The sequence below is a fragment of the Hypomesus transpacificus genome, chromosome 18 (assembly GCF_021917145.1).
Source record: "Hypomesus transpacificus isolate Combined female chromosome 18, fHypTra1, whole genome shotgun sequence".
NCBI classification, from domain to species: domain Eukaryota; kingdom Metazoa; phylum Chordata; class Actinopteri; order Osmeriformes; family Osmeridae; genus Hypomesus; species Hypomesus transpacificus.
The window spans coordinates 10055390-10082242 of NC_061077.1; the positions used below are offsets into that span (position 1 = coordinate 10055390).

General features: G+C 40.7%; 1 protein-coding gene across 1 annotated transcript; it reads right to left on the minus strand.

Moving 5' to 3' along the window:
- Positions 1-17812: 17812 nt before the first annotated feature.
- fam43b (family with sequence similarity 43 member B) lies at positions 17813-19914 on the minus strand. The gene has a single exon (XM_047040444.1). It carries the CDS (start codon positions 19804-19806, stop codon positions 18784-18786), a length of 1023 nt encoding a protein of 340 aa, XP_046896400.1. The 5' UTR covers positions 19807-19914; the 3' UTR covers positions 17813-18783.
- Between the last annotated feature and the right edge of the window lie 6939 nt (positions 19915-26853).

Genomic DNA, 26853 nt, shown 5'->3' on the forward strand with positions numbered 1-26853 from the left:
TTTTAAATGGCATGCAGTGTGCTGACAAATATGAACTCGGAGGACCTCTGATGGTTCAGCGCAGAGCCCCTGGTGGGAACACTTTTAATGCCAAGACAGTCTCTTTCACAATCCACTAACCTGCTTAAACCAGTTAAAAGATGAGAGGATGCAGTGACTGTGGAATGGTTGGAAACAGTCACATAAAAACATATCATTGGCTCATTGGTTTTCAAGGTTAACTAAATAAAATGTCCTGAAAGCTTCCCTTAGCACAACACCTGTGTGTCTGTCCAACCCTGCCGTGTTCAGTAGTGCATTTGGCAGATGGACCTGTTGTTCCTTTAAACAGAAGGTAAATCAATGGATCAATTGCCCATCAAAACGTACATTATTGAGATGCCACCGTTAACAGAACTCCCCCCATCAAGTATTGTGAATGACAGCAAAAGGTCACAGATTAGATGAGTCTGTTGTGATCACTCACACTCCACATAGATCTACACCATTGACCTTCAACGTTTTGCTACAATCAAGTGCTGATTGTACAGTTTATTTGAATGTTATTTCACGTCTGGTCTACATAGTACAGTAAGGTAATTGTTCTCTGATGCCATCTATAAGGAGTGTCATTTTCAGGACAAAGAATGAGGGGTGCTACATGTTGACAGTAGATAAACTAATGAATACTTGTTTGACGGATCCAATTTCATTTACGGTAATATGTCTTTTGTGACAACACTAGCAGTGATACATTGTTCCCCTTTGCTTGTCATCTAGCTGGAAAGAGCACTGATCCTGTCTTTTAATGGTTCTCTTTGGGATTTCACCAATTGTCCAATCTCACAGGACAGCCTCCCATTAAAAAGCAGCAGCTGGAAAATGAGCAATCTGAATGGAGGAGCCCCAGTGAGACGTTACTGTAGGATGTCTGAAAGAAAAATGGTTTGCAATTTTCACCTCCCACATGCACTCAGACACACACACACTCAGACTCGCACACACGGACACGCACGCATACACACAATCGCACACATGCATGTACACTGCTCCAACACTTCTTGCCCCAAAATGTTAATTTGTGTTTCAGTTTAAATGACCTAAAGGGACCTTATTGTACAAAAGTATTCCCACAAAGGTCTGCCAAAGATTCCCAGTGAAGATTCCATTTACGCCAAATGACTTACCCAAGATATTTGGTCAACATTCTGGACTACAAAGTCAGCAGAGGTAGGCTTCCACTGTAAAAAAAATTATATAGCTCATTTGTTTACCAAAATGTGTTTAATGAAAAAACGATGTTTTCTTGTTGTGAACGTATCCAGGCAAACAGCCATTTCTTAATTTATAACCTTATGAATAATATATAAAATACAATTATAGTAGCGAGACAGGAATACATTCTGATCGAGTTTCTGGTGCCTTTGAAATGGACTTCTTCTTGTTGTGATGATGTATGGTCTTTCTCATCCACATGATAAAGCATAATTATAATGGAAAATGGGAACATGGCCAGAGGAACATTGTTGCTTTATCTTTTGGAGGGCAGTTTTTGTGGGTGTGTCTGAAATAAAGGTCATATCGAAGAGAACAGTAAAAAGAAAGCAGAGAGGGTTGAGAGAAAGAGAGAGGGAGGGAGGGAGGAAAAGAGAGAGTGAGAGAAAGAGATATGTGTGTGTGAGAGAGGGAAGATCCATCTACACAATGGAATAAAAGAGGTTGAAAAAAGATTCTTGGCTTTGTGAAAATGTGGCTTGGAGATATTTCCCTGCAAGATAAAATGCAGTGGATGAAATGTGACATATTGATCTGGCCCCAGGGGACATCACATTTAAGCTCATCCCGGCCTGACACAAAAGGCCTTTTGTGTTTTAGAAGTCTAACTGTCCTCTATATTTAAGTGAGGGTTAATTTGTGCGAAAGCAACTTTTGCGAAGGCACGGCATTGGGAGGGGTGTGAGGGATAAGTGGATGTTGTAAAGCGGCAGGTGAAGGTTGTGTTACCAAAACAAGGTAAATGTTAACATCCCCTTACTACTGAAAAGCCCAACCTGCCCCATATCAAGTTTCACTTGCGCAGTAACTTGTACTGCCAAACCATACTGTCTAATTATAACTATATAGTTCCTATGTAACTATATTGTCGCTATTGTTGCCATATTGTTACACTGGTAGTTAATGTCACTTTAATGTGAAGTTTTTCGGTAACACTTTAGAATAATGGTCCGTTGTTAATGAGTAGCTCTGCAGGAAGTAATAGGTAGTTCTACATTAACACCGAATTTAATACTATTAACTAATATGGAACCAAGATTAACTAAGCAGTAAGTAATAGCGAATTTAGTACAAAGGTAGTTCCTTGGTAGGTATTTGATTATTACTAAATAAATATATCCTCATTGAGAACTACTTGTGAACTATGACCAATTAAGAAAGAATAACCAATGAATTACTAATCACAAAAGTAACGTCTACAAAGTGAACAATTGTTTTGTTTTTTACTCTTAACATGGTCATAACATTTCGAAAGCTTGTGCCTGAAATTAGTTCTTTGTGGAAACCAGTTTATGAATATTAACGTTATAACACGTCCCTGTATGATTATGGGACAGGTCCCCCCAACATTTGATTATACTGTATGATTACGGGACACGTCCTCCCCAATATTTGATCATACTGTATGATTATGCGGGCAATTTCGATGTGTCTGCTATTAGGTCTTTGTGCAGCTCAGAAAATATCAAATCACGGCCGGTCCATTTTCCAAATCCAGTCGACTTGGCTTACCAAAACCTATTTGTCCTGAATCCATGTCATGTTTTCCTCTAAACCTATATGCTACTGGCGCAACGTCAACGATTGAGTTTGGAGCGCGAAATCATTTGGCAGTGGCACATTTTTATGGATTGTAAATATCCAGTATTTGGCTAACATACGACAACAACGACTAGGTGAATTTCACTAGAATTTGGAATTGTAGAATTAGTGCAAATTTGGAATTGTAGAATTAGTGCAAATTTCGATTGCACAGTTTGTATGAGGGACTTTTTACAAGCTAGCCGACAGCTATAGTCTGGCTTTACAGCTAGCAATAACTGTAGCTAGCGTTTTGGGCCATGTTCCTGTTCTCTGAATTGGGTTATCTAGCAAGTTATTTTACAGTCCTGCCATTTGTTCTTTCTTCCTTAATCATTTTTATTCCTTTGGGAGCGTTGCTGTTGTAGTGGATAGGCCTATACGTTGATTTGGGTTAGGGTTAGCCATTTACTTACTTATTACTTATTTAGCCATTATGTTTGACTCAGTTTATCATCACATTTTGTTGAGTGTGTTTAATGTTTCATTCCAAAATACAGAATTTTTGTTTGAATGCTAGGTTTCATCATTGTGCAAAACAAAGAATGTTTAATTCAGACATATTTTACAAAATGCTTTATTCTTGCATGCCCATGTGCATTTTTGCATTATGTAGGATTTTCTTTTAGACTTCATGGAAATCTTCCAGTGCATATAATTAAAAGAAATGTTATCCAATCACTGCAGTTGTTTTATGTTGTATATCTTGTGAGGTGACATGTTAGTGAGGTGTTAACATGTTTTTCACTTTGAAATAATTGTCCAGATTACAGTTACTGCGGATGATAAGGTAACTCTTGAGCAATTAGTGAAGAGTTAACATGTTTGTCACTTTAAAATAATGGTCCACATCACAAGTAGTTACTGCAGGATTACAAGGTAACGCTTAAGTAATTAGTGAGGAGTTAACATGTTTGTCACTTTAAAATAATGGTCCACATCACAAGTAGTTACTGCAGGATTACAAGGTAACGCTTAAGTAATTAGTGAGGAGTTAACATGTTTGTCACTTTAAAATAATGGTCCACATCACAAGTAGTTCCTGCAGGATGACTATGTAACACTTGAGTAATTAGTGAGGAATTAAAATGTTTGTCACTTTAAAATAATGGTCCACATTACAAGTAGTTCCTGCAGGATAACAAGGTAACACTTGAGTAATTAGTGAGGAGTTAACATGTTTTTCACTTTAAAATAATGGTCCACATCACAAGTAGTTCCTGCAGGATGACAAGGTAACGCTTGAGTAATTAGTGAAGAGTTTTACTGGTTTTCACAAGTAATAGGCCTATAATAAGTCTAATTTTATATTTGACACATACGGTACAGGCATACATTTCTGTGAGGCACTAGTGATATTCTAACAAACATTGTAATCTGGAAGATGCGGTTTTGCGCTTATCTCAACATAAATGCAGGATGCAAATTGTTTTTGAAAAGAGAACATCAATGTTTATATTCATATCCTACAGAGAAGTCCTCCTCAGGCGGCTACTGTAACATAAAGGTAGGTCTTTGGAGTCTGAGACATTGAACTGACACTCAAGAGCTCATGATAGTAAACTAATACAAACATGAGAGTGTCAGCATCACTTCCTAATTATTAAAAATGTTAAACAAATTATCATTATTTGTATTATGCCATGTTTAAGTTTGAAATAAACAGAGAACATTCGTCCATCCTTTGGTAAGAGTAAGCAAAATCTCAACCTGTAGTCAACGTATTTGGGGGATATAATATTCATAAACTGGTTTCCACAAAGAACCCATTTGAGGCAGCTTCTGAAAAGTTATGACCATGTTATGAGTAAAACAACCACTTTTTAGACATGTTAATTTTGTGATTAGTAATTCATTGGTTATTCTTTCTTAATTGGTCATAGTTCACAAGTAGTTCTCAAGAGGATACATTTATTTAGTAATAACCAAATACCTACCAAGGAACTGTTGTAAATTAGCTATTACTTACTGCTTAGTTAATCTTGGTTCCATATTAGTTAATAGTATTAAATTCGGTGTTAATGTAGAACTACCTATTACTTCCTGCATAGCTACTTGTTAACAACGGACCATTATTCTAAAGTGTTACCAGTTTTTCTATACAAGTTTAGATTTCAGTTGTGATCGGTGGTCTGATTCATCATTTTCATCAGGTACTATAGAGGATTGTTGACCAAAACGTTCCAAAGGGAACTTTTATGTAGATAATACTGTGTATCTAGTATCAGCTATTAAACAGTTTTGAATTATTTGAATATAGGAGAGTAATATCACAGTAACAGCAAAGAATAGGAGGGCATACTAAAGTCCGGCAAGCCTCAGTGTGAACTAATTCCTACTATAAACTGTCTTCAACACTTAATCTGTGAGATGAGGTTATTTCAGGATGTCCGGTTCTTTTCATCAGCTACAGTAATAGTCGAGTAAGAAGAGAGTGGTCTTCTCCAGATACTGTAGAAAGCTTAAATCCCCAATGAAGTAAAAGAAGACTGTACACACCCGATCATACTGTATTTAAATTACTAGCTGCCACATTGGTACATTTCTCCTTTATTTTACAGCTAAGGGGAAACTCTCAAGTGTGCTGTGTAAAACTCCAAGACCAAGAGACCTAGAAAAGAAAGATTTACAGCTGATGTTCTGAAAATGAGTATGGACCATATGTAATGACTTATTCAAAACAGATTTCAGGCACACTGCAAACGACAGCAGTGTTATGAAGCAGTACAATATATCAGCTCCAGTGTCATGGTCTCTAAAACACATAACAAGGTTGATCACAAATCTCACCAATGAGGTGATTTGTCAGCATGGGGTATCCAATGGGAGAGGAAACTGCTAGCTGGCAAAAACATGAGGAATAATCTAGGTTACTTTGGGTGAAGACTGTCGCTGTTGTTGCTGTTGCTGCTTAATTTGAATATTTCATGCAATTAAAGGGTTGTGCTGTGCTTCCAGCTGTGCTCTTGTTATGAACGCCTTTATTGGCTGTGTAAATGACATTAGTTTAGTCACAGATTGTGCACAGAGGCTCAGTCAAGAAAAGTTCCCTCGCTCTATCTCTCTAAGCTGTTTATTCTGCTTTGTGAAAACAAGCCATGGCTCATGAATTCGTAATTCTGCTTTGGGAGCCATCTTTTAATGTTGCTTAATTCTGAGAGAGACTGATAGAATAGCTATTCACCTGTCCCCTCTTCCAAGTCTGCAACTGACTGTTAAACCTGCCTCTCTCTCTCTCATCTTGCTGTCCTCCTCTCCCAGACGGACTATAATATTCAGACAGCATATTTAAATTGGGTGATACTGTGACCTATTTCCAACCCAGTAATTGAGATCTATTACACCCAATCCAATCGAAGCCCAGAGAATATAAAGGTGCTAAACGTTGCGTTCTTTTTGCATTTGAACCAGATTCCAGAGGGGTGTCTGCTTGATATTTGTTACTTGAGTATTCAAGTATCTGAATTAATCGTATGCTGTGCATCTCTACCGGGAGTGTGCATGAGTTAATTCAGCTCATTATATTTTTTCATTAGGGATGATCATCATTTGGAAGCCCCAGCGAGGCTGGAGAGAAACATGAACTCTAATGATGAAATATTTGCATGGATACTGGGATTATCATCGTGCGTGCAGACAATACTTTGACATTGTCTAGCACATGTGTGATGATGTGTACTTGTGCTTGTCAAACACAGTCAGCTATGTATATTTGTCTCACAGATTGACAACATTGAACCTTGGGCTGTTGACACAGACATTAAAACATATTTAATATTCATAACCCTGTCAATAGGACAGTTTTGGACACGCTGCAAGTGCATTGAGCCTGCATGGTAATGTGTTCACATCAGTATCATAAAGTACAGAACCAGAGTAAAACAACCCAGGAGACTGAGACAGGCAGTACATTCACTTCTGAGGTCGTTTGCTCTTCCCTCTTGTCATAATGATGTCTGTTCTCTTTGGAACATTCTTTGTATGAGAGGCAGAAAAGTATTTGAGGGGTTTTCTCCTTTCACTGTGTTGACAGCAAACAGAAATTGTTCTTTGAACAGCTCTCTCCATCTCTTAGGTTCCTCATGAGGTTTGGTGCCCTCAGTGCACATAAACTTTTATTATCAGGCAGAAAGTTAAATGTAACCCTCATTTGAGATTTAGAGAAGAGCAAAAGTACTTCCTTTAGGCTTAAATGTTTTTTGGCCTTAAATGTTGTCTGGTTAAACCCTGTTATATTCCACCATTTATGGACCAAATGAAATGCTAGCATGCTAGAGGTGTTCTGGTATAAGAATAGAAAGAAAATACGTGAGGAACAGAGTATTCAAGCTCAAAGGACAAACAAAATAACAAAATTGCTGTAGGGAAATTGTCCTGATCTGGGCAGGCATACTGTAGCACTGCCAGTAGAACCTCTCTCTGAGAACTAGAACGCTGGCCCAGATCCTTTGACTGGTCAGATAGTTATTTTTCTGTTTGTTTGTTGTATGTGAAAGCAGCAGCAAATGTAATTAATTACAGTAAAAAAGAGAATATGCCAATTTACAAGGTGGTGTGCATCCATGACAGCTTGTGACCTTATCCTCATCATGACCATGACTAACCTAGCTATATTTTTGGCAAGATACACACATTTCATGCAATCCACAGCCAAGCCACATGTCTTTTGAATAATACAGTGACTATTTATGGGTGTCACTGACAGATGTCTAACTGTTGCCACCAAGGATGGAAACCTGTACAATTGCATATGTGGAAACAAATGTTTTCCTCCCTTGACATAATCAATGCTACTGTATAGGGGGACCTGTAATAGCAGTAATGATCATGAATATCAGATTTCTACAATGCTTTATGATTCTGATTAGATCAGTTAAGTACTGCAGTTTCCGCCTCTCATTTTTCTCCCTGCATCAAAAAAAAGAACTTCAGAAAAAAGTTCAACAATCCAATAGTTATCAATAAGTATTTACCAACCATGTGTTACGGTTGAGTGGTGGGGTAGGACCCGAACACAGGAGAGACCGGCAGGCAGAGTTCCAAATCAGGGTTTTACTGTATTTGTGAACGGGGACACAGGCAGGATCCTCAAAGTAACAGAGGCAAAGACTGGACATAAAACCGTGTACACAGAACCAAACAAGACACAGGTGGACACGCTAACACTAAGGAGAACAAAACACCACAGCAATCGACAAGACAGGGGAAGACAGTGACACAGGGACACAGGGAAACACCAGGGCAGGGCAAAACCAAACATGGGGGCATGGCTGTGGCCGTGACACCATGTGTGTGAATCATACATTCAATTGAAGGCTATTTGATTGAGAACAAAGGCCAGATGCAACTAGTGTCATTTCAACTTTATGCACTGCTGTGCAGAGCCAGTTCTGCCGGAGTCAGGTTAGTTTATGGCTGACCAAAGCTGTGCAGAAACAGGCTAGTGAGCTGGGCTGGGATCAAGTAGAGTGGGGATCAATGGCTGATGTGAGAGACAGAGAAGAGAGAGAGAGAAAAGAGAGAGAAAGAGACAAAGAAGAGAGAGAGACAGACAGACAGACAGACAGACAGACAGACAGACAGACAGACAGAGAAAAGAGATAGAAAAAGAGACAGAAAGAGAGACAGAGAAGAGGGAGAGAGAAAAGAGAGAGAGACAGACAGACAGAGAAATGAAGAGATGGCTTAGCTCGGAGGGCCTGGCAGCCTGGCCCTGCCCTGACAGCCGCATTGTTTAGAGCTCCAGGATTAGCCCAGCCATAACCACTGTGTGGCCCTGATATGCACCACTGGTGCTGGGCCCGGATTTAATGCAACTGAGCTGACGCAGGTCTGCTTCTGCCTCTCCAGGGGCCCATGCTGCACTTGACAGACAGGTGGGCAGCCGAGCAGAGGGAATATGAGCCAGGACGCTGGTGTTTACTTCTGCCGAGGACGTCTGCAGTGCTATTAAAGCTGAGTGGTGGTACAGCAGAGGTTAAAGCCTTGCAGTGAGGCCCCTTCACCAGCCAATCTCATTTTAAAAGGTACTTATTACACCAGGGCTGTTGCAATCAGGGAGGTTGTAAATCCTCTGATTTCAATTTGTTTGGAGTGGTTAGATGTAACAGCAGAACAACATTGAACCAAATATTATCTAACCTTATACGCCAAGCCTACGCACAATGGTTTTAAGGATACTTCAGCAATAGTGGAATGAGTATCTAATAAAGAAAATAGATGTTTAAATGAGACAGGATAGTATGTTTAGCTCCCATTTAATGTTAATCATGTCTGTACAATAAAGGCCTATATTTGTGGTAGCCCACTCAATACCCCAGATTGTGCAGAAGTAAATTAAACTGCCATAATACATAACATGGAAACGAGCTGAGCAAGTATTTGATCAGGAAATAAATAGTATCTTGTCAAGATCATATGCATTAGTGCATATAATGCAAAAACCTAAACATAAATACTCAATCTTCCATCTTGAATAGTTTATGAAAAGACTTTTACTGCATAATGTTCATAACAAGTACATTTTTCTGCATGACCATACCATGGTGGCACTGTGCCTAGCCCTGCCGGCTCACAGGTAGTAGATCCTGGGTTTGATTCCGCATGGGGCACTGTTTGGAGCCCAGGTCTTTCTGTGTGGAGTTCTCCTTGTGCTAACATGAAGAGGCTGCCCACTGCCAAGTGAGGAAGAAAAGCAGGAGGGGGAAAAGGCTGAGACAAGATGTTCTGATGAACACCCTTGGCATGCGTGTGTTTGTACCACAATTATGAGACTAAGAAAGGTTTCCTTCTTCTTTCAGACCAATACTGGGGATTAAAGGAAATAAATTGACAGTTGTTTTCATTTTGAAAACAAGCTGAGACAGTTTCATGGCTTGATATTTACAGCTGCCTGTAGTCCTATATTTACATATTTTACTGCCCATCAGGAAAGAGGAAGCACTGCTATGTGCTGTGGCGTCCCTGAGGAAGTGGCTGACCTCCATTTGAGGTTAGAGACCAATCTGTCATCAAATACAGAACAGGTTATCTTCAGGAGTCATTCAGTCACACAGCATATGGATTGTTGGAGGAAGCATATGGTTTAAGTGCAGAGAGCCCTTGGAGGACTCCAATCACAGCACTATATACATTACATTACATTTACATTTATTCATTTAGCAGACGCTTTTATCCAAAGCGACTTCCAAGAGAGAGATTTACAAAAGTGCAAGGTCACTGATCACAACAACGAGATAGCCCCAAAAATGTATATTACTGCCAACAGTTTATATAAATTACTTGAAATCTGCATCTTAGAAAACCAAAATGTAACTGCAAACGTGTTGGCATCAACAGTGAGAATGCCCCAAACCGACACCTGAAAGAAGAGTAGTCTCCACAGCATGTATCACCTGGTTGAGGAGAGATATGCTGAAGGAACAGCATGGTCTATTTAAAGGGATATTTAGCACGTTTTTTCAACTATTTATTTATTTATTTTCAAACCCAGGGGCAGTAATAAAGACACGTGGGAGTTCTGTCACACGGAGTGGGTTATTTATTCCTGTTTAATGTCTTGTTAGTGGTGCATCTTGTCGCGCTCTCCCTCCCCAAAGATTTGAAGTGATTGTTTTTGCTACGCATCATTGCAACGCATCTTCAACGCAACAATACAAAGGACACTAACATTATGGGACAAAGACGTCTTGGGTTTGGTCTCATGATAGTCATGATGGTGATAGTGATAATTACCGGTTTTGGAGCGTTTCTGTGGACACTCTAGCTCTTATTAGTGGAAGTCCTAAGGGAAACTCTGGGGGGGTTTCAGTGACTTCAGCAGGAAACACTGAAGGCTGAGCTCCAGTTAATACTGTATCAGCATATGTGAGTGTTTTACCTTTCAGCAGTCTGAGACCGCTCCATTTACTGCAGTATATTGGGGACACATGTGGTGCTACTTCCATAAGTGATTTCAATGTGAAACCCAGACCTTTCCTGGTCAGGAAGATAGGGGTTCACTTTGGGCTCCCTTCAACAGTACCACACATTTCATTGCAGTGAATCTTCATTTACTTCTTGCTCTGTGATTGTTTTCTACTGAGCACAGGCTTGAGCTGCGTGTGTGTCTGTGTTTAGGAACCCTGGTTCCATGGTGGCAGAGCAGGGCCTGGCAGCTGTCTCTTCCTGCTGGCCCCCTAAGGCCTGCCAGGGCACGCCCCAGAGCTCTGCCTGGCTCTGTTCATAGCAACCATCTCCAAGGCTGTTCTTTCCTGCACTCTGCCCCTCACACGCCTCATAGCTACTGAACAGCAAGCTCTCCACGACGTTCAGAAATGACATTTTACATTTTAACTGTACCCTCTGGAAGTGTAGAACTTTTTGTGACATTAGTGGAGATAAACAGGGTATAGATGCATGTACTGGAATAACTAAAAGCCCAAGGATATTATCGTGATGAAGAGTATTGAGGCTTTCAGTAACTTGAGGATGTGTGGTGCAGTGACTGAAATGTTGCTTGAAAGGTTACAATCCTTGTTTGGAACCAGATAAGGAATGTAGATTGCGTGGCAGGAATAATTATTCTTTAGATAGTATGCTGTACCATGGTACACCTTTAGAGCACATAACATGCATACCTATGGAAATACACACAGTAATGCACATTCACATGCAAAACACACAGAAAACACACTAAAATAGTGCACAAAAGAACACACAGGAAATTTTACATTATGTAAGTGACCCAGCATTCTCTTTGATATCATTAGCTGTGGTAAATCAGCCTGAAATCCCTTTGGTCAAGCTGTTTAGTGTCTAGTGAGAGAGCCGTGGAGATGGCTGATGTAGGCCAGCTCCAGAGCAGCTCATGTCTGAAGCCTGACAGTGGGGGATCAAAGAAAAGCATGGGGCAAAGAAAGCAACTCCTGCAGGCTCAGAGAAGGAGGAAATCTGAGGGAGCACAGGGGGTCTTTTTGCATATGAAAAGGAGTCATAAACGTATGTACATGTATGTGCATTCTCTGTCAAACTCCCTATCCCAGCCCCTCTTCCTCCATCTCTCTCTCTCTCTCTTTATTTAACCTTCGTTTTACCTGGCAGGGTTCATTAAAAAAGATATCCTTGTTCCATACATTAATAACCTGGCAAGAGACAAAAGACCTTCAGTACGGATGGGGACTCCTTCACCCTCTCTCTTTTCCTTTCACTCTTTGTCTCACTCTCTTCCTTGGGTCATTATCTTCTTTTTAAAGAGAACTCAAACTGAAATCCAACAGAACTGTGTGTCCATAATTCCCCTCCAACTCATTTGTCTTACCTGTCAAGACAGTGATAAAAAAGTCTGGCCTTCATTCATCGTGACAAAATGGTCCAATTTTTGAAAAGTAGCCATGACATGATGAGGAGGAGGTCGACTGAATAAAGAGCACATCACCCTATTCTAAGAGCCCCCGAAGAAAACGCTCCTCTCGTTTATCATCTACTTGTGGCTTTGACATCAATTGTTTCTATCCTGGCACATGTCTTTAAAGATGAAAGTTTCTCCCTCAACAGTTTACTGAGGTGAGGCAGAGACTGACGTGCACAGGGCTTATTGAGAGTCTTCTCACTGAGCTAGAGGTCCATCCTTCGTCTCAATAACCCCACCTCCACAGGAGGAGCAGGAAAAGCTTTCTGAGATGGAAGGCTCTTATAGCTCAGCATCATTGCCTCATAACAGCATGATGTCTCCCTGTAACTTACTTTTATGGCCTAGGGCCTGTCTCAGCTAATGAAGTTATGTCCAGACAAACTTTGTCTGACGACTACTGCGGCTGCTGTTTGGCGTAGGTTGATATCTGCACCGGCTTCATCAAGCCTGACAGAGTTAAACCAAAGTTCTTTCCCCTTTAAAACTCTGTTCACAGTGACGGCTGTGGCGATCACGCTGTCAGAAGCCATTATGGCCGTACCTGTTACCAACAGTCCTGCAGCTTGACGTGCTGCAGGCACAGAGGTGTTGGGGGACCACATCGGTATTCCCCTCCACTTCCTGTCAAGCTCTCTGGATCTCCTGATGTGTTACCCAGTGGCAACATTGTGACTTTCAGTATCAGCTGCTCCGCAGTCACAAGGACAGCCAGAAGAGAGAGAGGGAGGAGGGGAAGAAGGCAGCTGAATGATTTAATAAAGGAACGAATGGATGAATGAAGAAAGGAGAGACCTAAAGTGGTTTGATGACAATGCAGTTTGCTGGCCACAATGTTTACAAAGTTGTGCACATGAATGGAATGTCTGGCCTTAGATGAACCTTGAAGTGATGCATCATCATGCATCTTTTATCTATCTCATCCTTTATTAAAGTATACCTCTGCTGTATTCTTTTAATCTTCACCATGGGGGTTTCATCCCCAGAGACTGGCAGGTTTGATAATGATCTCCCGCTGATTCCAAATGAGTACGGTTGCCGTCAGGTGAGCGAGAGAGATTTGATGTGCATGTGAATTCCCAATGAGTAAGGGAGACCAAGCAGAACACATTACCTCAGGTTAGGTTACCATCAGCACGGCAAAACTTCCTTGAGGGGGAGTTGCAATGTTCACTACAAGGGGGAAAAATGAATGAAAATTCCTTATCTTTTGCTTAAAACACGAACAAAGAACAAACATGACCCAAAATCACTGTCATTTTTTCTCAAAAAGCTCCTGAGGCACTCAAAAAGCACTCCCAAAGCTTGCTTAGCGTTTCTGTTGCGCACTAAAGGCACTCATGCAAACATGGCAGAGCTCTGCGTAGAGCTCCATGACATTCAACAGCCCCCTCATGTGCCAGTCTGCCTACTCTACTGCCCCCCTTATCCACCTATCAATGGCTCCATGGACCACATCACATGGAAGAGATCTTGCCCTGACATGCACTTCAAAACAACTTTTAAATCTACGAGAGTGTGCATTTCTCTTCCTGAGTATTATACCTATATTAGAGTGCTGCATACTTTCTTTTCCCTGTTCCCCGTCTCTCCCTATATATTTTTTTTCTCTCTACATCTGTGATGGGATGTGTGTGTTTGTGTGTGTGTGCTAAGTGATTTCTCTCTGGTTCTTCAACCTATTGTTCCCTGGGTAACAGGGACCGGGAAACAAACGAATGCAGGACTGATTGCCTCTTTGCTGTCCAAGAGGAAGCTCTAGGACTAAATAGATATCTGGAATTGAAGGGCTTTTTTCTCAGACTTTAAAGGCATTTGTACACAAAACCTTTTAAACTGGTTTCCTTTAGCTTTGTTTTGTATTTTGCTGAATATTGCTGAATAATGAGAGCACTATGAGTTGGAAAATGCTGAGTCAGAGAATATGCCTTCCGATCCTGCGAAAGAATCACCAAATATGCTCCGGGGGGAATTATTGCAAATCACTGTCCATATTCTGCCTTACATATTCAGTAAAAACGTTTTTATGGCTTTTACCCGGTCAAGGAATTCTGTCTGAGGGAAATCAATGCAACACACATAAAAATGTGGTATCGCGCATTATCTTTATTACAGCCTCGTGGTGTTTTTAATCATGGATAGAAGAGCAGGAGGAACCAGGGGGAGAGCATTGAACCAGCAAAGACAAAACAGACAGACACCTGTGTTCAGAAGGGCAGAGTCGCTGTTCTGGTTCTCTCATGTTCTTGTTGTTTTTATTAGCAGACACTAATTCATAGATCAGTGTGTGGTCCCAACAATTCGAAAACACTTTTCCTTTGGGGAGCCTACATAATTGAAGGAGATTGTCTTCAGGTAACTCAATGTTCTTTTCAACATGGGCAGGTGTAACAACATGGTTTTGTTTACAAACACGGTCCACTCTTTCTGTACCAAGTCCACCGACCACTGGTGCTTCTTCCCTCTGTGGACAGTGTCTGATGAAGGGAACACCTGCGTCACTTTGTAGAAAGTACACTCTGTAAAGAGTGTACAGGCGTTACACCCTATTGATTTCATAATTAGTCCCACTAATGGCTCTGGTGACATCAGTGGACGCCTTTGCCAGCGGCATAGACAGAGATTGTGTCACCTTCTTCTGTCCTGCAATGGCTCTCCCTGGAGGACACTGGGAGGTCATGCTGTGGAGGAGGCCGTCAGCACACAGCAGCAGGCTGAGATCAACCTGCAGAGGCTGAGGCCGTGACTCTGGCAGTTAGTCCCTTCTCTGGACATGTCACTGAGTTTCCAGCCGCGTAGCCTTTCCTGAGATCAGTTTACTGGATGGAACATGTCCATGGTGTGGGGATTGTGTTGACAGGGGACTTGTAAGGAACCTTGGTAGGAAGGGTGGATCAGTGAGCGGGGACTGTTGGGGTAACATATCTGGTTGGTGAAATAATGACCACCAAAAACGGTATTTGCTTTCATAAATGTGACTGCACCAGTCCTCTTGAGAGAAAGAAGAGAGATGTGACTAGAAGTATTCTCTCCCTTGAGAAAATAACTTTGCCACCACTGTTAGATACCAACACACTCAAATCTATCACGGGCAATGATTTTTCTTCCCTGGAGTTGTTTTCACACTATATCTGGTACTTCCTATATATCATGAGGCAACTCGATAAAAGTTTCACGACGGTAACTTACCCATGGTCCTCATGAATTAATTAGTTGTATAGAACTTGTTCAGTGTTCAAGGCTGACTGTTCATTCTGCACCATACTACACTGAAAGTCCCCAGAGAATATTTTCCAGAATAGCACATGGGGTTCTCAGCTCATTACAGCCTAGGTGGATGTATTTTTCCTGAAGGGTCATACAATATTCAACACTAAATACGTGTGATTTAGTCATTGGTATTTGTGACCTAATGTCTCTTGGGTTGGTTGCTTGAAGAGAACACTGTTTTATGATACTAATCATCATAGGGATGCCCTTTACTGGACAGTTTCATTCTACCGCTCTGATTCGGGCGATTGCTTCTACAGCCACATTTGGGTTTTGACAGTCTTGCTGAAGAGCAAAACATGGGGCATCTCATTTGCAACTTGCTAAGTGTGCAAGTCTTTTTTAGGAACATTATAAGATATGCATGAAGTAGAAGGTTGTTGGATAGTTTTTTTTTTTATGGGGGGGGGTGTATTTAATTTTGTTAATAACAAAGGCTACTACTTGTATAACCTTTGCCAATGAGATTCGATTTGCTTCTGCAACCACCCTTACCTACCCCATATCACACACACACACACACACATAACCCTTCACCCGCAGTCATCTCATTACTCTCTCTCTTTCACTTCCTCTCGCCCTCTCTCCCACTACTGAGTGATGGCTCATTGATCCAAAATGTCCTGCCCCCGGCACACCTTGTTCCCTCTCTCTGGCATCTAGAGGAGCCGATTAACACATTCTCGAAAGGCTCTGCTGAAGAAGGAAACATGAAGTAGCTTAGGAAGCCGACATTTTTTGCCTCCAGGAGCAGGTGATGAGGAAACCCTTGTTCCAAAACAAAGCTCTGTAAATGTTCCCCACTCTGAAGACAGCGAGGAGGGGATGATTGTGAACAGCTGTGCAGGTGACAGACAAAGACAGAGCAGCTCTCTCTGTCTGTGTAGCCTCAGACCCTCACGCCCTGCTGCCTGGGAACTGCACAAGGTGCTCTCACATGACAGGCCCCTGTTCATGTTGTGTTTGATGAGGTCCGTCGTTCATTAAGACAGTCACTAGAGGATGATGCTGAGCCAAAGTGCTTCTGGAACGAGGACAGAGGCTTGGTAATCTGGAAGATGTCCATGTTTAAACCAAGCATCCACCTAGCCGCTGCCATCTGTCGCTCTACTCACTTTGGCTGGAGATGCTCATGTTTACACGAACCCAGCGTGGCTCTTCCACTCACGGCTCATGTCAGCATATGGTGGAGCTTTGTTAGACATGACACGCTCATGCACTAGTGCCTTGAAGAGTTCCAGGGTAAAGTCATGATTTTGTGGGTGTCAGCACAGCTCTGTCATGTGCTAATTAAGAAAGGGCATTTTGTGATGTCCATCACACAAGGCTGACAAGGTATGAAAAATATCTAAAATCTTTTTCTAAAATCATTCCTCAACAAAACTGAACCATTACAAAGGCTGTTTGTTAAAGAGAAATATTGACTTCAAAGGATCCAGATAATATCCTTGGAGACATATCCATCAAAATAATTTAGTCCTCAGTCATTTGGTCTACACAATATACAAATGAACAGTAACAGAATGTTACTGTTGCCAAAATTTAGATGTTTTTTTTGTTTGATTGACTGGTTATTTATATAATGAACAAAAAAATAACTGGAACTAAACAGCATTGAAATTAAAATGGACAGAATTATTCAGTTGTAAAATTGGAAATTATACTGTGAATGGGAAAGTGTGACATCATTTCATAGATACAAGCTAAATTTTGGATAACACCCGGAACGCAGTCTGAATTGTAATACTTGATTAGTCTGATATCAGAATAGCAGTAAAATGGTGGATGGCTGGTAACCGTTTCAGATCAGTCGGTTTTGTAACCAGCTGACAGCCTTCTTGCAGAGGCAGGGATTTTATGTTCATTTCCCGGACAATTCAATCCACTGATTAATTGCCTGACTCAGAGTAAACGGCTGAGGAGCCAATAACAGTACAGACAAGATCTGTCCCCCAGATCTACATCTCACTGAATGTGAACACCCCGTTTAAGTTACATTTAATGTAACACTGGTCCTACTGTGGTAATGCTCCTGTTCTTGGGGGGTGATACGAGAGGTCTCCATATGGAAGGTTCATTTCTGTTTTCCTTTTGGACAAATGCCTGGTTCTCTTGACAACAGCTTAGTCTAGGTCTTAGAATTCTTTTGGGAAGATTGGGGAAGATAAACCACAAGCTTAAATTGGTCATTCACTCAAGTGTCTGGTAAGATAATGAAAACCACTCAGACTTGAGGGTATTTTACAACACCATTTGTGAATAAATACTTTATTATAAACCATAATCAGAATGTATCTTCACAGATTACAGTGTGCATTAGTAGGAAACAAACAAAAACAGTAGCCAAAATATTGTTTTTTTCATCAAACTGTGTGGGACTAACCCTAGGTATTTTTGCTTCCTTTGTGGAAAAGAAGTCTGGCAGTGAAAAACACTGAGCTATAACAGAAACTACAAACAGATATTTAGCAAACCTGAAAACAAATGCCCATAGTATACAGAATAGATACAGCAAAATGCAAGCACGTCAGTCCATAAGCCCTCCCTATTTGTGTGGTAAAAAAAAACGTATCACAGTGTGGAGCTGTAAAAGTCAAGAGATCAAAGGTGTCACATTTAAAAAGACAATAGCTCAACGCTAAATGTCACCGCTGACTTTTCATGCAGAAATGATGAAGCAGGGCTTTAACAAATAGGTAGCAATAAAGATTTACAGGCAATGGCTTTATTCCTAAATTATAGTATAGTTCATTAGTTGGCCACTGTTAATAATAAAATTGTATTAAACTTCTTCACGGGGGTTGAATGCATTCAAAAAGGTCAACTGTGAAAAATTCTGAAAATGTACTGTTGCACTGGCTATTACAGGATTGTCATATAAAAAATGATACATTTGTTTACAAACAACCTTGCTGGAAAATACTAACTCTCAGACATCCCTTCTAACTAAAACATTGTTAATACTCACAACAAAAGGAACACCAGGAGGGTACAACACGTTGGTTTGGGGTGCAACACACCTTCATGACCATGACACGATGCACGCAGTTCCCTCAGTAGGCTCTGAGAAAATTTTTCCTTTTCATTGTGCTATTTGAACACCTTTCCCTGTCCCACACAAATCCCTCTTTGTAAACACTCATCCTCCACACAGTCTCCCAATCAACTGACAAACCAAAATCTTCCCCCTTGTCTTGGAGGGAGGGAGACTGTGAAGGTACCAGTGAGGGGAGGAGAGGAGAATGTTTTTTGTTTTGAAATACAGTAAGATATCCTCCTGTTCTCTCAGGTCACACTAGAGAACTGATGAATGTCATTGTATTGTTGTTGCCATCACTGATTATGTTGATTTGGCACTCCTTTAGTCCATTAACTAAGTCCCCCAAGTCCATGTGACAGAATCGAATGGGGTCAGTGAAAGTCTCACAATTCCCCTCCTCCTCCTTTTTCTTTTCCCCTTCTTCCTTCCTCTGAATGTCCCCCTCTTCCCTTTCCTGACCTCCTTCTTCCTTCTCCTGCTCCTGCTCCTCCTCAGTCTCTTCCTCCTCCTCAGTAATGGGGTAGAGGCGGGGGGCAATGCCAGCGTGGTCGGCAGGTGGCCGGTAGTAGCACTGTCCGTTGAGCTGTCTCCTCAGCGGCATGAGTGGCACCACCTCGTCCCCAAGCAGCTCCTGCTGGCAGTGTCGGAAGTCGCTCTGACGTTTCAGACGTTTGAACTCACTGAAGGCAGACGTGGAGGTCTGGTAAAGTTTGTTTGCGATGGCCCGGGCCTTCTCTGACTTGGTGACCAGGACGGCGTGGCAACGCAAGACCACTGCCTTGTTCTTCACCTGGTGCCGGTAGATCCAGGCCAGTATTTTGGGCCTGTAGGGGTCAGATGTGCAGTAGGTTATCCGGTTCAGAGAGTACAGATGAGTCGGCTTTTTCTTCCCAGACTTGTCAGCGCTCATCCTGATGCCCTGCGCTCCCACAGTCAGCCTCATCTTGATGCTCTGCTCTCCGTAGTTGCTCCTGGTCCAGATCTTGGCCACCGCCTCCTGAGTGCATCCGTCTCCCTTGGCCGTGATGGTCACTATGCTTCCCAGGTAACGTACATTGTAGGTGGGGTCCTCCTTGTTTAGCTCAACCTTCTGCCGTTTGTGCTGGAAGACGTTGCCGAGCCAGTCGAATGGGTAGTCCGGGAGCAGGTCTGGGCAGGAGCGCAGCAGGGAGGAGAGGATGGAGTGGTAGGTAAGCCCGGCTCCAAGACTCTTAGGCTTTGTCTTGGCCTCGTTCTCCACCAGCACAAACTTACTCCTTCTCCAGGGCAGCATGGTGGGGGATGAAGGTGAGGGAGCGAGCCCCCCTGTCTGTGCGCGTGGGGTTTTGTCAGCAAAAGTGATAAAGAGAGCGGTGAGAAGGAGAGAGAGAGAGAGAGAGAGAGAGAGAGAGATAGAGAGCAGCGGCTCTGCCAAGCACTGAGGAGAGACTGAGAGCTGTGAGCCTCAGCCGGTCTGTTCCACCGCTCGCTCCTCCTTCCTTCCTCTCCTCCTCCTCCTCCTCCTCCTGGTCCTTCTGCATCACACAGTGCTGATCAGTACAAGAGACTCAGCCCCGTGCTCAAACACCCCCCTTCCTACTGTTTTCTTTCCAAATGGCTCAACTCCAAAGCTTTATTTATCTGGTTGCCAGGTTTGTGCCGTCATTTCTCTGTATTTTTACTGCTCTTAACCCAAAAGCAAAAAGGGCTTCATTTGTCAAGTCACCCTAGCCCAAGGGACTGATTTATGTTCTTGTGAGAGAAAATAGGTCAAGAGGTGGAACTGGGTTCTAATTTGTTTTCTTTATCTGGTGTGAGGAGTAGCAATGTCAATGAAATACATGTACTATTATCACCGTACAACCCAAGATGGATTTACAGTAACAGAAACACTCATTCGTAAAATATGTGCTGTCTCTCACAGCAAGAATACCTGGACATGATGTTTGTTGCATTATGAATTATGAATGTTCTTTACCTAACATCTACTGTAGTACAGAATGTTTGAAAAAATGAAATTAGACTTTATACCTAGGTCTGTTGGAACTATAAAGTTACTCCTACACAAACGTCTATCCTGGTATGTTTCACATATGATATGGATGATACCTTAACCCACTTTTGTGTGTGTGGATTTGTGTACAGATGGTTTCATCTTGCTTTACTGCATCCAACAAGAGATGAGGTTACATCAAAGGAGTTGTTCCAGTGCACTATCCTTGCAGCACTAAATCATGGTCTCATTTATATCTGCCTGTGATAATGCCAGGGAGCTGGCAGGATATGTCATCTGGTGATGAAGTCCTTCACTGAGAGAATGACTCACACAAAAAGAGGAAGTCACCGTGGCAACGGGCAATACTGAACAAAAGTTGTTTTTTCATGCTGTGCTTTGAGCCGGAAATGAGTGCAGTTCTCTGAATGAGGAAAATGTTGGAGATTGTAATGGAAATGTTGGTCATATGCATAGATGTATGTGTATGAAATCTATAATCTTCTATGTTCATTGGTAAGAGACAGGAAGGGAAGGTAATTAAGTTGAGTTCAAAGGAATGTGAGGTGCTGATGGCTCTGTGGGCAGCTTGCCCTGGGGGATGGGTGAAGCATTTTATATGGCCTTCTGTCCTCTGGTTACTGTAAGGGGTCAATGAGACAGTTGCTCTGAACTTTGGCTAGAAGGACTGTGTCCTGTTTCATTGTTTGTGTTAATTAAAAGTATTGTTTGAAGATGGTCACACAAAGGACAGTTGACCATTTGACTGGTCAACCCCTGTGGCTTTATTATCTACTGCTCTGGGGAGAGCTGTGACATCAAAGAACAGTGAAACAATCGCTAGGGAGATGTATTGTTTCAAACTGTCACCAAGTTGAGTTGGCCAATCACAGAGTTTGTTTCATTGATTGATTGACCATATAGAATGCCATTTGATCTTAAGTTTATATAAGGCAGTGCATGAGTGCTGGCTGATCATCACTCTTGCGAACGATTTGTGGCTATCACACCCTTCGCCAAGACGGATCACAAAGTACTTTGTTTAAATCATATGTAATTGTATAGTCTAATAAATTGTATTAAAACCATATCCCTTGACTATTCAGATCGACACAGTGCCACTCGAATTCTTCCTTTACACTTGGTGCCGGAACTCGGAATCCTCGTCTGCTCAGCGTTTAACAGACTTCTCCCTCTGATGGCGATTTGATCAATCCGGCTGGAACAGCTGCCTTAACCTCCAAAATTTTTCGGAGACAGCGGGGCCGATTCTAGGGGAGTTTTACTGGTTACGCTGTTGCTGACGCGGGGTCTTAAAGAAACAGGTGAGATATTCTTTTTGGTCACTGTGTGATATTGAATTGTCTAAATATGGTTATAGGCTATTGTCAATAATTCGGTTAAAAGTTAGTAATTGGGCAGTGGTCTGAGGAACAGTGTCCTGTACGTGTGAGTCGTACGAATTAATGAGGTACGGTTGTTGAACCTATCTTTTACGTGAGAGTCGTAAAAAACAAATCTGCAGAGTGTGTCGACGGACATACATAGAGGTCGTGTGTTTGACGAAACAACACAGAGGGAGAAAAAATTCACATGTGATATCGTGTTATGTGTTTCTTGGAGACCCTAAGGATTAGAATATGTTGGATTGGTGATAGTTTGAGAAGTTGTATTGGCAATTGTGGTCATAACAGTTCTTATGTATTACTAAGGCGTTACATGATTCTAAGTCCAGAAGAGAAGTGGAAAAGTATACTTGTGAGAACCGGTAACCAGCTGAGTTAAAAATAAAAAAAAAGATAAAGAAAAGAAGTTAGGAAGTAGGTATAGGCCTATGAAATTTCAAAGTGAGTTTGTAAACGCGCGTGTTCATTTTTGTTTTACTTGCAAGTTATGTTTTTTGAGGTTAAAAGAAGTATGGGTAGTAATTAATGGTGTCAACGTAAAAGCTATATCTACAAATTACAAAAATCAAAATTTTAAATTCTTTTTATTTTGGTTTGAACGTTTGTAATTTACGATTGTAGGCTATTCGGTAAGGGTATATGTTCATTGACAAGTTGTGAAATCGGAATTTGAGAGTAAAAAAAAAAAAAAAAGAAAGGAAGGGTGTAATTGTGTCTTTATGTTCCTTCGTTGGTTATTGTTGGTTCAATGTGTTCAAATATGGATTGTAATTCGAAAATGAATAGGGCTAAAGATTGGTCTGGAGGCAGAATTAACCTGTCCAAACATCGATTACATAAAGCAAAAGTATGGTAACGATAGTTTATTGCAAATGCAAATATGGATTGATATATGTGGATTTCGGAGTGTGGGTTCATTTTGTTGTGAAATTATGAAAAGCTTGTGCAGAGAGAAATTGTTACACGATTTGGAAAATAATAGATGTTAGCTTGGTTGGATGGCTTTTCAGAATTGGATGGAGGTAGGTAGAGTCAAAGAGAAATAGATATTAGAACAGATAGTGTGGGGAAATTTTCATCTATTTCCACACAGATTCACGATTCAAATTGTATGGCTGTTCCGCAGACAAACTTTGCGGTGAGTATTCATCCGTAGCCCGTAGTGGTTAGCGGGTGGATGCGCAGGCGCATTAGGTCTTGCTGGCTAAGCGAGAAGAAACTGAGGTCAGACGTTTGTCTTACGACTGAAGTGTTTTCTGACAGACTGTTGTCTAAGATAAGTCAAGAAAGCAGGATCCTGGAATTTGTTTATAGATTTGCTTTGGATTCCCGCAAATATTGCGGCTTGTGCTTTGACTTGCACTATTGCACTATTGCCTATTATTCAAAAGAAGGAGAAGTTAAAGTCCCCTCCGGTACAAAAGGGTTTGAGTCCCTGAACGAGTTTAAGAATGTTATAGGCTTGGGTGGCAATGCTTCTGTCTCGAGGGACAGCACTGAGTTACGATTCATCAAAGTGAATGCAGAACATGTTTAAATGTGGTTGGAAAACATGTAGGAAAGTCGAAGACACAAAGTTAGGCCAACACGATTGGATAGGAATGGTCAATCTATGTTGAGCACAAAATGTGTGGTTTGATTGGGTGTATTGAGCATTATGGACGTGAATGTACGGAGATGTGTCATCACTGTTGAAAGTTTTCTGGAAATTGGGGGCAAACTCGCAAATTCTTGCCGAACTGGTGACGAAGGCTACTATGTTGACACACGTACACAGATGAAACACTTGGGAGAGACTTTGTTATATTCTCTTCAGATTCTTATGGATGTTTATCGGTTATGACATCGTTGGTAGAGGAGTGACGATTGACTTGTTATATTGTTTTACAACTGTGTGTTAACCGATATTTGATGTTAGATTTTACATCTGTCTGATTTGTTTTGAGGATGGAGACATCTGTGTTTTTGAAAATGCTAATGCTAATTCTTTGGCTGAATTCTCCATTTGAAAAGAGGCGCATGCGCTTGAGTCTAGCGGCTCATTCTGCGTGCAGTGGCCCACAACATCATGAGTGATAAAAAAAAAAAGAGAAAACAAAAAATACACTCATCTGAAAGAGAATTTGACGTTGAAAATAGAAATGTATTGGTTTGAAACACATGTGTGTTTCTGTTTCTTTGTCAAAGTTAAGAAAATATTGTGAGTTGGCATACTTTTGATTTGGAAATCATGTACAGACCGAGTTTATCTTATGAGCTTGATTCGATATTGGATTAGTAGGCTATGGCGCTGCTAAATTTCGGTTCTTGGGTCAGATAATTGGTAAAGGCCAGTTTTGGCAACGAAAGCGATATTCATTTGAAGAATTACAATCCAAGGTTATTGAAACGTTTATAGAGTTTTTATGTGTTCAAACGGAAATTTCAGTTTATGTTGTTAAAGGAATGTTTTTTGTTTAGGCCTACGTATTGAATTTATCTGGAAATGTTGCTTCGGTTTTGTGTTGTGTGAATGAGGTTACTGTAATATCTACGTTTGATTGTAACATGTGCGTACTAGATATCCGTTGACATGGAAGCAATTGATGGTTTTTATTTTCATTTGTGTGGGAAGTTCACAGATGTGATAATTGTTTAAAGAAATATGTAAAGGGTTATGAAGACGTGATTAGAAAGGTTGATATGATTTTAGTTCCGTTTTAGGCCAGCCTGTTGAACGAAGTCTGTTACAAATTGTTAGGATAGCGTTGGGATCTGAGAGGAAAAGATCAAAGCTGTGACTTTGTTAGCTAGCTAATGGCTAACAACGAAAACGTGGAGAAAGTGCATTTTGCTGTCCTGAGACCGAGGAGAGTCCAGGAAGTTGAATTAGCAATTGTGGTAACGACATTTGTAGCTAACAAATTTACAGACAGATTCAACAGCGATGGCGGCGGGTACAGGCTAGTAAAGGAATTACAGCTTGACATTTGAGATCCAGGATGGGAAGCGTATGACGCATGCGCAGATTCGTAAATTTGAGAAATTGACAAAAACGCAAATTTAGAGTAATACATGATTTTGGAGCGAGTTTTACATACTGATTTGGTTGCTTTTGAAAAATGTTACGTGATGAGTATTTTTGATACATTTGTTAACAAGGTTTTTGTTTGTTTGAGTACATTTTATGTGTTAGAAATTCCGAGGAGAAATGGAGAAAGGTGCATGGGGGCTAAAACAGAGTCCCGTTACGTTGAGATTTTACAGAGGTGATAAGTGAAGAGAAGGTAAGCGCCAACCATCTGTGTTGTCAAAAGAAAAAAAAAAAAGGAAAAGTTTCAGAGTTTTGCTCTGTCCCAGAGCGCTTGTTTGATTCGAGTTTAAAATGCGTGCTGATAGATAAGCTATGTTTATTTGAGTTGATTCATTGAGTAAAACTAAGAGTAAAAGTGAGAAGTGTTACACTAAACCATATACAAACTACAAAATAGTCAAGTTAAATGTTTTCATTTTGGGGTTTTTTGGTCCGCCAATTTGAGATTTGAGATCTGTGCATTACGCATGCCAAGGGTGTTTTGGCTGGTATATGAATATTCAAAGGAGTATTCTGTATTACATGCTTTGATAAGACATTTGAAAAGTTAAAGAACAAGGTTTTGTTTTATGGGGTTATGTTACTTTTGTTAAATTGTGAATTTAAAGGTTTAAAAAGAAAAAGGAACTATGCATATGCTTTGAAGAAGTATATGGGCAAACATTTTAAGTAAAAAAAAAAAGTAAAATCTAAGGTTTTTAAGAGTTTGATAGAGTATTGGATGTAATTTGGTTTTGAAATGAGAAAGAGAAAATTATTACAATGTACTTTTATTTGAGTTTGATTGTAATGTGGTTTTAAGTTTTATTTGGGTGTTTTTATCAGAGCCTGTCACAAGGTTTGGGATGAACAGTTAGGCTGTGATGAGGATGTTTTATTGTGGTATTGATGCATGAAGAGGGTTATTATAACTTTTGGGTTTGAAATGATTTGGAAAGACTCATTATGTCTGATAAATTGTGGTTTTGATGGTTTGTGCTAATTAGCCTGTTTTGGACTGCAGCCAAAGCAAGTTATGAAGCTCTACCTATCTAACCTATATAGAAATATACAGGGGGTATACGTTTGGCTAAGATTTATGTTTCATTTTGGAATCATGCAGATTAAATTCTGATTTGGGGTAGTGGATGGTTTTCCTAATGTCTTGGACAAAGAGAGATTTGATTTGGTGAATTTAAATACAGAAAAATAGAAGAGAATCTCAAATATAAAGGTAGTAATTTGAACGGTTCCTAAAGTGTTTTTAAGAAAAGATAATAAGAGATTAAAAGTTGAGGTTATTTTTAATTTGGTTGTTTTTTAAAATAGTTTGATTCTCTAAAGATTGGTTCAAAAGTTGGTTGCTTCAGTGTAAGCTTGTCAATTCATAAAAGGGAAAAGAGTTAAACACATTATCTGATAGTTAATACTTCATTGGTGTTACATATGAATTTGGGAAAGGTATGGTAACAGGGAGTTTCTTATTTTCACCTGTAGAACAACTTGCTGTATGCAAATGTGGGATTCACTCTAACAATGATGATTATTTCACAGAGAAATGCTAGTGCTGAAACTAGCTGGAGAAGGTTTGTAGATTGCCTGCAAGCAATGATGAACTAACTAGAATAAGGGAAGCGCGGGCTTCTTAGAGAGAAAGAGATGACGTTTAGTAATTTATGACTGACTGATGACTGACTGATCCAAACAGAAAGTGACTATGGGGGTTTTATGGTTTTATGACTTTAGTGTCAGAAGTTTGGCTCTGTGGTAAGATTGTGGGGGTTTGATGAAATACTGCTAAGTTGAAAATGTTTGACTGTATTTAACCCAGAGTGAGAATTGTGTTTTGTTTGAGTATATTTGACAAGAATTACAGAATGCAGCAGACGG

What these genes read in the sequence shown, in the direction of transcription:
- fam43b (XM_047040444.1), bottom strand. Translation starts at nt 19,806, where the DNA reads ATGCTGCCCTGGAGAAGGAGTAAGTTTGTGCTGGTGGAGAACGAGGCC.